The 15,373-nt window shown below is 45.7% G+C and overlaps 1 protein-coding gene across 1 annotated transcript in view; it reads left to right on the top strand.

The window, feature by feature from the left end:
• The window catches only part of LOC137618146 (N-acetylneuraminate 9-O-acetyltransferase), a 196,936-nt gene that overhangs the window by 48,661 nt on the left and 132,902 nt on the right, over nt 1–15,373 (top strand). Inside the window, exon 3 of the mRNA XM_068348176.1 lies at nt 8,337–8,445. Coding sequence (XP_068204277.1) covers nt 8,337–8,445 — 109 coding nt within the window. The remainder of the gene's footprint in view (nt 1–8,336; nt 8,446–15,373) is intronic.

The following is a 15,373-nucleotide window of genomic DNA, read 5'->3' as shown; positions in this document are numbered from 1 at the left end:
TAGCAAGCTACCCTTCCCCACCCCCCGCTAACTAGCGCTGGGGTAATTAACCCTCGTTAAAAACTATTGGCTCGTCATTTCAGCTGCGCTAAAAGTAATACCCTTTGTAAATAGCTAAGGTTTGTATGGTTAGGAAAAATACAAATTATCTTCGAATTTGTCATTTTTTACTGGTCCAACTTGGACAGTTTAATTTAACTTGATTTTCAACTTTGTGTTTAGGGCTAGACCGGCTTTCGAGCTGCTCTTACTTCCCTCACTGTATTTAGCAGGGAGCATGTATGTATTTGTTTTCATTCTATGTTCGTACAGTGAGGGATCAAAGAATTTTTCCCCCTACTTTATTAACTAACGAACAACTCTTAAAGTTATAATGGAAGGAAAAACATTTAAACATTAAAACATTGTGATGTCACTATTTTGTGACGTAAACTCTTAGCAGAGCGAGATCTGATTACCTTGAAGTAATTCAGTCCGCCATCGTGATGACGTCACAATCCTGTGACGTAATCTTCTTAGTATGACTTGCATTTTGTGAATTATTTTCTTTTCTTGCAAGAAATTTTTAAAATATTAACTTACTATGTTTATAATGTAGGGAAATATATTATTTTCAAGTATATATTGGTCCTTTTAGTATATTTCCCATAGTCAGTTTTCGATTTAGAGATTTCTCGAGCATACAGTCATTTTACACTCGTAGTACTACTAAGAGAGATGTCAGATAATAAACTATCGTTTTTGTTTCACAATACTTGTACAGTATCATTATTTAATATTTCGCTTTTGAGAATACTAATATTATTCATGTATCCTATTGTATTTTCTTTCTGGCCCTTGGCGAAAGAGTATAATCTCTCGCAACGGGCAGGTCTATTATGATCTAATTTGAAATAGTTTAAAGTGCTAGTGTTCAATGGCACATAAAGTGACGCAATGCAGTCAATCTACGATACGTAATACTGTACTCTTGACAATCGTTTTTGTTTTCACAATTACTTGTATCGTTATTTTATATTTCGATTTTGAGAATACTAATATTAATCATATATGCTATTGTATTTTCTTTCTAGCCCTTGACAAAAAAGTATAATCTCTCGCAACGGGAAGGTCTATTAAGATTTAATGTGAAATAATTAAAAGTGCTAGTGTTCAATGTCACTTAAAATGACGCAGTGCAGTGGAGGGTGCGTTCGTTCGTGTCCGTCATACTCCTAGCCTGGGACCTCTTCCATGCTCCCCAACCCCGGGGAGAAGGAAAGTCGAAAGGCTAAGGGAGATGTCAGACCTTGATCTGCGATTGAACGTCCCCTCGAGCGATTCTGTTGACGTATCCCATTACATAAAAATGTAGGCGTCTTCGTACTCAAGAGACGTATGTCTCCTAATGAACCATCCTGCAGTGACTGGTGTTCGCCGGAGGTTTTTCCTTTTAGACGAAGATGACGTGTCAGCACCGAAACAGTCACGTAAGACGCATAGTTCGTCGGAGGTTGAAGGTGCTCAGTTTACGTCAGTACACGCTTCTTCCCCTCCCCTATTTTGGGAAATGTCACAAGGACTCTCCCTTGGTGTCCACCCGAATACTGTTGACGATCCCTCACAACGATCGGTACACAGTTCAGATCGCGCACAAGGCGCGCTGGAAGTATCGTACGATACCTCGCAGTTATCAGTACATCGTTCAGTTAGCGCACACGAAGCTCATCATGTATCTGATTTGTCTGAATTAAAGAGGTCCATTTCGTCTCTGTTTGACACTTACGATTCTCGGGCAGAGAAATCACGTCTAAAAGAATCTAAGGACAGCAATAGACAAAGAAAAGGGTCTTTCGTTAATCAAGATATCATCGGACAGCGTATTTTTTCGACACTCAGCAACGCTCCCTCGCAGCGATCAGCTCGCGTTGCGGCAAGCGACAAGGTGGACGCATGCGGCAGTCTGGTCTCTCCCTCATGGCATTCTGGACACGGACATCAGTCTGGATGTATGCTGGACGCATACAGTACAGTCAAAGTTTGTCCACACAACAAGATAGACAAGCAGTTGTCTCGCCTTTGCGATCTGCGGAACGCGCGACTTTCGCTCATGCGAGACGCATGCAACACGCTGATAGCTCACGGCAATCTGGACGCATGCAGCAGTTTGGAAGCTCACGGCAAACTGGACGCATGCGGCAGTCTGGACACATGCTGGACGCATGCAGTCAGGTTTTGTCCCACGTCACTATAGACAAACAGTTGTCTCCTCTTCGCGACTGACTGGACGTGATACTAACGCTTCCTCACGGCTCGCGGCAGACTCACGGCATTCGGGACGCATGCAGTAGACTGATACCTCTCATGGATACATACAGCAGTCTCAATCTGGACACATGATGGACTCATATAGTCGGGACTTGTCCTCGCAACAGGATAGACAAGTTTTGTCTCTCCTTTACGATTTTCTGAACGCGCAAGTAACGCTCCCTCACGTCACGCTGTTGACATACAACATGCTGAACGCATGCTGGACGCACGCGAACAAGATTTTCCCTCGTATGGGGTTACCGATGTTGATGCTTCCTTACAGCATGATGATCTTATGCTGGAAGCACTGGAACCTGTCTCTCCCTCGAGGCTTACATTACATAAACGTGATGCTTCTTCGCAACTGGATGATATCCTTCACGAGATTCCTTCAGGATAAGATGAATTATTTTTGGAAGACAATAACCAACAGGATGACGCGGTTTTGTCTCCTACCCATTCGAATCAGGGAATCGATGTTCCATAAGCCAAATTAGAAGACAAATCTCAGGATTCACTACAGGCAGCTGACTTTAAAAAACTTCTGACAGTTTTAACATCTCTGTATCCAAAAGACTTTACTCAACCTATACCTCAGAGCCCGCCCTCTCAGTTTTTGAAGGGCAGACCCCGAAAAACATCCTCCTTCAAGAAGATGGTCCTGGCTAGATTGGTTAAGAGAGCTTTTTCAACTCTCAACCAATGAATGTCCAAGAGAAAGGATCTAGGGAAGGCCTCCTTTTTCTTTTCCTCAAACTGGCTTCCAGATCTAGTGTGTGGTATTCGACTGGGGAAGTTCTCGGTTTAGGAGTTCCTGCCTCCTCCAAGGGAGATTTCTCCAGACTTGTTGACTCCTCAATCAGGTCACCCATGAGCAAGTCAAAGGTTATGTGGTCCAATTCTGAAATGGACCATCTGCTGAAGGGAGTTTTTTAGACAATAGAAGTCTTCAGCCTTATGGACTGGACTCTCGGAACTCTTGCAGAAGCCACAGACCCTAAGAACGAGGCTCAGATGCATCTGATTGCCTGTCTGGATAAGGCCGGGAGGGATGGCTCCATCGAACTTTCCGCCCTTTTCACGGCAGGAGTTCTTAAAAAGAGGACTGTTTTGTTCCTTCTTATCTTCAGGTTTGTCCCTTGTTCAGAGATCTGAACTTTTACTTGCTCCGTTGGGTAATCATCTTTTCCCTCCGGGCTTAGGGAAAGATTTGTCGACAGCTCTGGCATAACAGGCTACGCAAGATCTTATCTCTAGGACTGCTAAGAAAGTCCTCCCAGCTAGCTTTTTAACAAGGATACAAAAGGAGGCTCTTCCCACTTGTCAGCCCTTTTGTGGGAGAGCCCCTTCAAGGGGAACTCAGAGGATTGCGGCTGGAGGTCAAGCTCACAGATTCCCAAGACAATAAACCGAATCAAGAAAGTGAGACGTGCTATGCCTCCCATGTCGTCGATACCCATAGAGTTGACAACAGTCCACTCAGGGAACAAGGCAGCAGCTCTTCAAGAGCAAGTGAACCTTATGCTGTTGAAATCAGTCATAGAAGTGGTAGAGTACGCCTACTCGGAGGGGTTTTTACAACAGACTTTTCCTAGTTCCGAAAAGCTCGGGGGGGGGGGTGGATAAAACCTGTTCTGGACGTCAGTCCATTGTGCAAGTTCGTCAGCTAAGTAAAATTTGCCATTGAAACTTCAGTGTCAGTCCTTACAGGGAACAGACAGGGAGACTGGATAGTGTCCTTGGTTCTGCAGGATGCGTATTTCCATATCTCTATACACCCGAACCAGAGAAAATTTCTAAGGTTCGTGTTCCTCGAGACCATTATCAGTTCAAACCACTCTGTTTTGGACTGAGCACGACTCCCTCCCATTCTTACCTGGGTGATGTCCAATGTGGCTCCCTGGCTTCACATAAAGGGAGTAAGGATTTTCTTTGTACCTGGATGACTGCCATTAAGAGCAGAATCACAAGTAAAGTGTCTGAAGGCTCTTCAAATGATAATGCGCTTAACGCAACAGTTAGGTCTGATAGTAAACCTGGCCAAATCTTAACTAACACCCTCACAGAATATCATTTTTCTGGGGATGATAATTGGTTCAGATTGCGCTCAAGGCACTCTGGAAATGTCGCAAGGACTTTCCCCTGGTGGTCACCCGACTACGGTTGACGATCCCTCGCAGCAATCAGCACACGGTTCAGTTCGCGCACACGGCGCGCTTCAAGTGTCTAGTCTGTCTGAACTAGAGAGGTTGATTTTGTCCCTGTTTGACGCATACGATTCTCGACAGGGCTCTGTGTATAGAGTCTCAGAGGAAATGGCACATAAATATTAAAGAGCTAGTGGCCATTCACCAAGCCCTGATTACTCACTTTATAGAAGGGGAGAAAAACTTCAGGATGGATCTCCTCAGCAGAAGGAGGCAAGTTCTTACTACAGAGTTGACCCTACATCACGAGGTGTGCACCAGCCTTTGGATGTTGTGGGGTCAACCCTCGATAGACCTCTTCGCTTCACAAATGACAAAGAGGTTGCCGGTATTTTGCTCTCCAGTACCAGACAAGGAAGCAGTCGCAGTGGACGCTTTTCTTCTGAACTGGGAAGGTCTAAACGTGTACGCTTATCCTCCATTCAAGATCGTGGACAGAGTCCTGAAAAAATTCAGGGATTCGCCCAACGTCCGCATGACTATGATAGCTCCATTTTGGCCCATGAGACATTGGGTTGCGGAGATGATGGAGTGGCTGTTAGATACCCCCAGAACATTACCACTATTAGGATTTACTAATCCAAGTGGGACATATTTAGAGTATGGTACAGGAATAATAGACTTTCCTCTACCAGTACCTCTATAGCCAATATAGTAGAGTTTTCTGTTTTATCTGCGTACAAAAGAGAAGCCAGCTGTGCCTACCATCAAGGGTTACCGCAGCATGCTAGCCTCCGTCTTTCGTAACCGACACATTGGCGTGTCAGGTAACAAGGATCTTTCAGATCTCATTAGATCTTTTGAGACGACTAAGAGGAAGGACAATCCAATCTACGAAAGGGAGTGGATCTTCTTGTCCTCCCCCCAGATTTGATGCTGTTCTCAGACGCTTCAAAAAAAGGGTGGGTGGCCCACGTGCTGCACCACACGACCTCAGGCCTCTGGTCAGAGTCAGAAGCATACCTCCACATAAATCTCCTAGAGATGAAGGCCGTCTTTCTGGCCCTTTTAACAGTTCCAACAATTCCTGGCGAGCCACTCAGTGGTGGTGATGAGCGACAACACCACAGTAGTGGCTTACATCAACAAGCAAGGAGGTACTTTTTCACAACACCTATCCCATCTAGCAGTAGAGATACTGAGATGGGCCGAAATCCACTCGATACCACTATCGGCACGCTTCATTCTAGGCAAAAGGAATGTGCTCGCCGACAACCTGATCAGAGCATCTCAGATAGTGAGTACCGAATGGTCTTTGGATCATCTGGTAGCCAACAAAGTCCTGACTTTGTGGGGTTCTCCGAAAGTGGACCTCTTCGCAACGGCCCTGAACTTCAGTCTCCCGTTGTATTGTTCCCCAGTCCCAGACCCCAAGGCTCTCTGGCAAGATGCATTCCAACACGGTGGGACAACATCGACGTTTATGCCTTTCCCTCATTCTGTCTGATGAGAAGGGTACTCAACAAGACCAGAACATCGGTCAATCTTTCAATGACTCATAGCTCCGCTATGGCATTACGCATAATGGTTTCCAGACCTTCTGTAACTTCTAATGAGCCCCCAAGAGAACTCCCTCCACGACACAATCTACTCAAACAACCACATGCCAACATATTCCACAAAGCCGTATCTTCGCTATGACTTCAGGCCTGGGAGGATTTTTGCAACAAGTTGCGATTAGGATGTTTGGATACCTGCGAAAGTCATCAGGAGCAGTCTACCAGGAAAAGTGGAAAGTCTTCTGTGGTGGTGTCGTGGAAGGGGTATCTCTCCACTATTCCAGCAATAGCGGAGTTCCGCGTGTATTTCCGTGAAGAAATGCGCCTGTCAGTCTCGGCAGTAAAACGCTATCGCTCAGCCTTAAGCCTCGCCTTTAGACTAGAAGGAATGGACATTTCTTCACTGCTAGAACTTTCCTTACTCATATGGAGTTATGAACTTACTGGTCCTCAGTCTGAAGTGAGACCTCCCGCATGAAACGTGGTTCGAGTTCTCAGGTCTCTTAAGGGACCTCCATATGAACCATTACGCCAGGCAACGAATCGCCACCTGACTTGGAAGACGGTGTTCCTACTAGCTTTGGCTTCGGCCAAACGAGTTAGTGAACTCCATGGTCTCTCATACAACATCGCCCATTTAAGGGGATGGGGAGAGGTAACGTTCAGCTTTGTCCCTGAGTTTATTGCTAAGACTCAGAACCCTGGAGTAGTGGATCCACGATTCGCCTCCTTCTGGATTTCTAGTCTCCGTTCTGTAACAGATGACTCAGACCATCTACTAAGCCCAGTGAGGAGTTTGAGGCTGTATCTTAAGAAAACATCCGCAGCCCGTCCCCGTGTGCCTGCACTATTCGTCAGTACTGGAAGGACTAAGAGGAGGGTCACCAAGAACACCATCTCAGCATGGATTCGCTAGGTCATAACCATGCATTGAATCCAGACCCTCCTCCTTCACGTCGCCCCAGAGGTCATGATTTCAGGGGCGTAGCTACGTCCCTGGCCTTCAAAAAGAACTTCTCAGTGACGCAGGTTCTACAAGTAGGGGTATGGAAGCGTCAGACCACCTTCACAGCCCACTACCTGCAAGACGTGACCCACAGGAGGCTCGATACGTTCTCTATCAGCCCTTTGGTGGCTGCACGACAGCTGGTTTAAACCTCGGGCTCCTTAATGTACAAGTAGCAGAAGGTTGAGGTCATTGTTACCCGGTCTTAGTCTGCATGAATGAAAAGGTATGTCTGGCCCTTATTCTTTACTTCATCCTCCCCTATCTTGGGGAAAGCAGCATCCTGGGTTCTCTGCACAGCTGACCTCAAACCAATGCAGGTAAACCCTGTTTCCTTGTGTTCCTAGACCTAGTATTAAGCTAATACTGTCACGTCCCCATACCCTGACGAGGTGATATTGGGAGAGTCCTAGCCTAAAGTTTCCATCTAAAGGACTTCAGGTCAACTTCCTAGGATGAGTCACTCTTCAAACCTTCACACACAGCTTACGTAGGCCGCAGCCCTTGCATAGCAAGGTGCTAGCGAGGTGCAGGGACTCCTTATTGTTGAGTGCTGACACACTCAGATATTGAGTCCCCGGGCAAAGCCAAAAGCCAGTACTGGCTGGGACTTACTACCCTTCCTAAGGGTTGAGTCACCCATATTAAATAGCATGGTTTGTATTTCAGTTACGGAACAAATGACAAATTCGTAGGTAATTTGTATTTTTCCTAACTATACAAACCTTAGCTATTTGATCAAACTTGCCCGCCAGCCCTATCCCCCGTGAAGTCCTACCTCTAAGCAAAGTGAGCTCAGCACAGGTGCGTGTGAGGGGGGGGGGGGGGTTTAGCAGGCTACCCTCCCTAACCCCCCCCCCTGCTAACTAGTGGTGGGGTAGTTAACCCTCGTTAAAATTCTAATGGCTCTTCATTTCAGCTACGCCGAAAATAATTACCCATATTAAATAGCTAAAGTTTGTATAGTTAGGAAAAATATAAATTACCTACGAATTTGTCATTTCTCCAAGTTACACTTCTGCCACAACCAACTTGCAAGTGATTGTGTAGCTGAATAACAGGTTTATGCAGCTTCCCAACACCTGTTGGTACTATCTCATTAGATTATTAAGAGCGATTCCAGCTTTGTTGAAGTCATACTCTAATAATAGAACTCAGGTTTGTATATTAATGGTTAGGAAATATGCAAATTTTTTTGTAAGTTTTATTTTTTTATAGCTTCATCTTATTTAGATTATGTTAAAAGTATTAGGTCAATCATAGAATTAGGATTTTTATTCTTAATTGTCTTTGACTGAAAGAGGGGGAATCATAACCATACATTGTTATTTTCAGAGATTCCAGAAGATGTATGAGATATGTTGCTTTTCTAAAACAACAGAACCACATCGTATTTCTAGGAGATTCAAGAATACGTCAGCTTTTCCACGCCATGGTGAAGCAGGTAATTTTTACACTTTTAGTGTTATGATATACTCAAACTTCATAATGTAAGTGAATTTATGCAAGACCTATCTTTTGATTTTACATAGTTCTTATATTTCTGTACAATAAATGAACATCTTGTTTTATGCCTGTGAAAATGTGGAAGTGTCCAATGCTGATTTGTTCCTTTACTAAATACAAACCCTACGCTGTTTATAGGGGATATTACTTTCTGTGAAGTTGAAATATGAGCCATGAACATTTTAGTGTGGGATAACCACCCCAACCAGTAGTTAGGAGGAGGGGTGGGGGTTTGCTGGCTACCCCACTCACTCACAAACCTAGGCTGAGTAACCAATTTGCTTTCTGGCTCGGTAGAGGATGGAAGCTGCCGTTTTCTCCCGCCAAGACTAACTATTTGAATAATACTTTTATGCTTTTTTTTTCCAGTGTGTGTGTGTGTACTTTCTTGTTCATGTGTACCTGTCCTAGTCCCGAAGGCCGCTCCTGCGGTACCTTCATGTCTGCTTTAGAGACGGACCTCTACCTGCTGTGAGCGGCTTGCCAGGACCATCGGTGTAATTGGGACAACACCTGTGATGAGTATAGGGAGTGGTCGGCCTCCCAGTGGGAGAGGTATGCATGTAGGAAAAAGAAGTCTAAGCGGGATTCTTCGCCTTCGTGGTCTTCCTCGAAGTCAAAGAAATCTCGGACTTCTTTAACTCCCCGATCTCTTCCCAAAGCTGCTGCTCCGCCTCTCTGGGGAATGGCCGAGTAGCAGCGCAGTTCTGTTGACTCCAGGTCAACCTTAGGGGCTCAAGGACAGCACTGTTTTCCCTAGTAATTCAGTCTCGCCCCTCCCCCCAGGGAGCACCTGCTCTATCTCTGACTTATTATGTTTTTGGCCATCGCTGGGCATTGATGGTCCCCCTTCAAAGGAAGTTGTTTTTGAAGTCCTTCAGTTAGGAGTTGAGCGGAAGCGCACTCCAACTTCCTCGGAGGTGGAGCCTTCCCATGTGGTCGCAGGTGCTGCCGCCCATCAGTCCGACTTTTGGTCTCCCGTGGCTGACGCCGAAGAAGAAACTTCTCCCCCTGGGGCGGTGGGAGAGCAAAGTCCTAGGGAAGTTCCTCCTTCAGGGGAACATCTCTCTTGTCCATGAGAGAGAATTCCTTTTGACCAGCTTGTGATTTACGCCTACGCTTCTTCCCCTAGGGTTGGGGGGAAAGATAGTCCTAGGTGATGTTCACATGCGGGTGAACGTTCCTTTCATTGGCGAGAGAAAGCTTGTGAGCTTTTTGTGCCAGAGCATTTTCCCTCTTCAGAGGATTCTGCTAGACGTTCCTCCTCAGGAGTCCATTGGGTGAAGGAGTCTCTGACCCCTCGTCACCCTTGGTGTGCTCTTCGCCCAGCAGTAAGGAGACACCTCTTTGAACCTTCGGGTTCTAGTCTCGTAGTTCCTTCGGGTTCTCGTGACAGCACGCTGAGTCTTCGTTCTTGTCATCCTGAGCCTTTTGGCTCTCGTTACGCTGAACCTCCTGGTTCTCGTAACCCAGGACCTTCGGGTCCTCGTCACGCTGAGTCTTTGGGCTCTCATAACCCTGGACCTCCGGGCTCTCGTTACGTAGAGCCTTTGGGCTCTTGTGACCCTCGTTATGTTGATCCTTCGGGCTTTCGTGTACCTCGTTATGCCAAGTCTTCGGGCTCTCTTGAACCTCGTTAAATTGAGCCCTTGGGCTGTCATGGCTATTTGTTAGGCCGAGTCTTCAGGCTCTCATGACCCTGGACCTTCGAGTCCTCGTTACGCTGAGCTTCCTAGCTCTTGTGACCCCCGTTACAATGGGCCTTTGGGCTCTCCTAAACCTGGGCCTACGAGTCCTCTTTAAGCTAAGCCTCCAGGATCTCATAACCCTGAGCCTTCTTTGGGCTTTCGTCGCAGTGAGCCTTTGGGCTTTCGGTACCCGGGACCTTCTGGATCGCTTGACCCTGGGCTTCCATGCTCAAGTTATGTCTGGCCTTCGTCCTTTTGTAACCCAGAACCTCTGGATTCGCATTGTGCCAAACCTCTCAGTTCTTGTAACCTCGAACCTCGAGCCTTTGGGCTCTCATCTCGCTGAGCCTGATGGCTCTAGTGACTTCGGATCTTTGGGCTCTCGTCATGTTGAACTTTGGTATTCACGTAACCCAGAGCCTTCGGGCTCATGTCTTGCTGAGCTTGCAGGCTTTCGGTATGATGATGTGGAAAAATGAAAATAATAGTTAGAAAATATACAAATTATTTTTATTATATTATGCTTGCATATTTTTCATTAGAATCTTATTTTTTTGTATATTTTGGTCCCTCAACCTTGTCTCATGATATTGTTTTTGTGCCGCATGCCCTACTCCCTGTCAGGCTTGAAGAGGCTAACTAGACTTGCAGTCAAGTAGAGGTACTAGAATAGAAGTAACATTGTACAATCCTGCACCTGTTTACATCACTGGTCAGCCTGGTGAAGACTGTCAAAAGTAGGTACCTGTGTAAAGTATCTGACTTGATGAACTATGGAGAACCTGTTAAAGACCGGCAGCGGGAGTGTTATGGACTCCCCTTTGCTTTTGAAAGTGATATACACTTAAGCTGGTGAACGCCTATAGTTTTCTAACGTGGGTAATTCTTAGGATATTAGTGCAGTGGACAGTTCAGTGGAAGAAAACCCCATGGTTGAATATATATTCAGAGATTTTTTTGACCAGGCTCTGTTCACTTACTGTGTGGATCTTGAACTGTAATGTGGTGGGGTTCTCCATTAAGCTTGATGATTTCTTGTGCCGCCAGCTGGAAACTTTGAAAATGATTGTAGCATAATTTTAGGAAGTTAATATACAGTACTTGATAGGCTATTTAGCCGTCCCCTCTGGTTGTAACAGTGAGGATTGTAAGCTTTGTTTTTGTTATTACAATTTTTTTGTCTCTGATTTAGAGGTGAGAATGTAGAGTCCGGTCTGATATACAACCTTGTTTTATAATCCCTTTGATCTTGATACAAGCTCATTCAAATTTGACAAAAAATTTTATTGTCGACCTAATTATTTGTTTTTTTTCTTATTGAATTTGTTTCTAATAAGTCTCTGTTATTGTATTTTTTTTTCTCTCAGGAATGAAATAAACATTTTTTCCTTTTTCTTAGGAACTAAGTTTTTTCTTGCCCTGCAATGCCCCCTTCTCAGCCACTAATTTTGTCTTTTTTTAACTATTATTTTAATATTTTCACCCTGGATATTATTTCCTGACATCTGCTCTCCATACTGCAGCATCGCACCGCAGAACAGCTTCACGTGAATTAACAGCATCTCATGGCAGAACAGCGTTGCATGACCTGCCTCGTCACTACTCTAGTGGTCATCATGCGCCATCCAAGCTGGTCTTACCATCCTCTCCCCTCTCTTCTTGGGCGATAAATGGTGACGAAAGACCGTATCCCTGCCGAGGGAAACCCTCTCTCGAGACGGGATGTTTACCAGTTTCACTAGCCGAGTGAGCGCTCACATGCCACAAAGCGGTTCTTGCCACCTCGGGGCTCTCCTCCTCGTCATTTGCCGCCCTCGCATAGGTTCATGTGAACGTTACTCCGATCCCCCCCCCCATGGATTGATACCCATTAGATCGGGTTCGGGGAGAAAGACTTGAGGAAGCACTGAAGCAGTCCGCTGCTCTGAGGTATCAATGCCTGGCATCCCCCCTGACGGGTAGACCAGTGCCAATCCTGCCTGCAGGTAAGGAGTCTAAGAAACCTTTTCAGGTTCCTAGTCCTAGGACTCCTGGCCACCCAAATGATCCTTCCTCACTATATAACGTAGTGTGAGAGGCTGTGACAGAGGCCACTCCCCGTTCGCATTCCTTGTGTGGTATGCCTATAATCCCTGTGTTGCCTGCTCTCCTTCTCGGCGCCTCTCATCTTGCAGATCCTAGAAGGAGTTCCGAAGGTTCTGCCGTGGCTGAACCTACTCGTAAGGAGAGACCTCTTCCCTCGGAAGAGGAGTTGTGAAGAGTCCTTCAGTTTCGGGTTCCACCTGTTAAACCGAGGGGGAAAAGGAAGAGGATTAGGCTGTCTCCATCAACAGAGAACAGGACAATCTCGATGACAGACCCCTTCCACCTCTAAGGGAGGCTCGCTCACCATCTCACCATGACGTTATTCCTCCTTCCAGAGCGGCCGAACGTACTCTCAGGATAAAAAAGACTGTAAGCCTTCTCTGAGGGAGGAACTCCTGCCCCAGCACAGGGAGCCAAAGGACCTCTTTACGATCCCGAAGTCCTCGGCAAGAGCTTCCGCGCTTCAGCAAGAAGTCTCGCCCAGTACGTCAGCTAGAGTTTCCCTGTCAACAGCTTACCTTGACAACTTTGACCCAGCCCAGGCTCCTATGGATGTGAGCTCGGAATTGGATGAGCAATTCGGTCTAGAGAACGATCTTTTGCTCACAGCCGCTAGCCCTAAACTCTCAGAGGCGGAGCAGAAGGATTCGGAACATGCCTTATGGCAGGTCTTGGCCTGCATTAGAACCATCAGTGGACTGCCAAATCCATCGGCAGCACCTCAGAGTGGTAAAGACACGGTCTTGGACCAAGTCTATGGCACTCAACCCCCCCCCCCCCCCCCCCCGAGTGCCAGACAGAAGGTAGTGTCGCAAGCTACAGGCTCCTCTGCTTCTCTCCAAGCATGTTCTTCATCTAAACTCCTCCTGCCGCCGTTCGTGCTGCAGAGGAGGTACGACGAGATCTTGAATGATCTTCTTTCGGCCTTGCCTCTCGATCACTCTATAGAGGCTCTCGCGAAGGGTATGCCCTTTGAGAAACTAATGGAACTCTCGGTATTTTACTCAGCCTCGGAGATTATCAACCAGGAAAAGGAAAAGGTTGCGAAGTATGCCATGCAGGCTACTTTGTGATTTGACCTATGGTTGGGATCTGTGGAACACTTGATGAGATCTCGGGAATGGTCTCGTGAGTTCACAAGGAGGTCGATGGAAATCTTCTTGTCCGGCGCCAGGACTATCGAGTTCCTCTCCCACCAGGTTGTTAACCTGTTGGCTAATACTATTTTTAAGAGAAGGGATTCGATCATATAGAAGTTCCTTCGACAACTTCCGCAGGCCAAGGTTTCTAGGCTGAGAAACTCCTCTTTTGAAGAGAGTTCTGTATTCAAGCTGGAAGACATTGAGTGCTTCTATTTCATATCTGGAGACTGTCCAGCACCTCCTCGCTCATAGAGGCTTTTCGCAACGAGTTGTGGAAAGGATATCTAGACACCTCAAACGCTCTTCAGTGTCAGTATACCAGGCGAAGTGGTCTGTTTTCTGTGGCTGGTGTCGAGGAATTGGTATCACTCCCCGCGATGCCTCTATTCCAGCAATAGCGGAATTCCTGGTACACCTTTGGGAAGAAATGCTTCTCTTGGTTTCAGCAGTCAAAGGCTACTGTATGGCCTTGGGTCTCGCCTTTAAACTGGAGGGAGTAGATACTTCCTTAAAGAAACTTTCTCTTCTCACACGGAGTTACGAGATTACTTGTCTCCAATCAGAAGTTCGACCTCCTTGGAATGGGGTTTGAATCCTTCAGTCCCTTAAGGGTCTCCCCAATGAACTGTTACGAATCTTGAATAGCTTCCCGATTGTTCCAGCTAGAAGGTCTTCTGCCTACGTATGTGTTTGTTTATAGGTACTGTATTATGTTCTGCTGTGCTTATGCATTGAAGTTAACTTTTTAAATCTTGGCAAGCTTTTTATTTTATCCATAACCCCCTTAAAAAGTAAAGTTGCTGAATTCTAGCATCACATTATGACAATGCTAGATAAATTGGATGTGACCAAGGGATATGAATCTTCTCCTTTGACTAAAGCTTTTCCCGCTATACAGGGTCACTATTTCTTGAAAGCTGTTTGCAATTTCTTCTGTCGCCAATGTCCTCCACTGTGGGATCTTTCTCCTCCATATCTGCTGTTACACACTCCATCCACCTTCTCTTTGGTCTCCCCCCTCCTTCTCCTACCTGGAACATCCATCTCCAACAACCTCCTCCCAACTTACTCCTGGTCTCTCCTCATTACGTGCCCAAACCAGTGGAGTCTCTTTTCTTGGATTTCCTTTGACCAGGTCTTTGCACCATACGTCATGGCAGGTCTCACTACAGTTTTATAAACCTTTCCCTTGAACTTTATAAGTTTATTCTTCGATCACACAACACTCCCGACACTTTTCTAATTATTTCATCCAGTTTGAATTATACTGATCACTTCCATTTGGAGCTCTGCTGTTTCCTCCGCATATGACCCTAGGTACTTGAATTTTTCTGTCCTCTTTACTATTTCACCCAGCAAATATATGTCATTCAATTGGTTCTGCGGTTTGCAACACATACACTCTGTTTTTGTTCTACTGATCTTTAGCCCTCTGTTTTCCAATTCCTCTCTCCATCTCTCCAGTTTCCCCTCCAATCCTTCTCTGGTTTCATCACACACAACTATATCATCTCCAAACAGCATAGTCCATGGTTACTATTCCCTCACTCTTTCAGTAGTTACATCCATTACTATATTAAACAAGAAGGGGCTTAATGACGACCCATAGTGTAATCCAACCCCTACTTCAAACGTCACGGTCAAACCAACACTAGTTCTTATTTGTGTGCCTGCTCCTTTATACATATCTCTGAACAGTCTAACATATTTCTCTGGTATTCCCCACTCTCTCAGACATCTCCATATCTCCTGCTGTGGAACTCTTATCATAAGCCTTCTTTAAGTCAATAAATACTAAATGTAATTCCTTTTGGCCTTCTCTAAGTCAATAGATACTATATGTAACATCTCTTGGCCTTCTCTATATTTTTGTGTCATGCTTCTCCCTGGCATAAATCCAAACTCCTCTTCTTCGATCTTGGTCTCTTCCCTTATCCTACGCTCTATAATC

The sequence above is a fragment of the Palaemon carinicauda genome, chromosome 24 (genome assembly GCF_036898095.1).
Source record: "Palaemon carinicauda isolate YSFRI2023 chromosome 24, ASM3689809v2, whole genome shotgun sequence".
Lineage (NCBI taxonomy): Eukaryota > Metazoa > Arthropoda > Malacostraca > Decapoda > Palaemonidae > Palaemon > Palaemon carinicauda.
The sequence above is the reverse complement of the archived record's forward strand: the minus strand, read 5'-3'. Positions and strand labels throughout refer to the sequence as shown.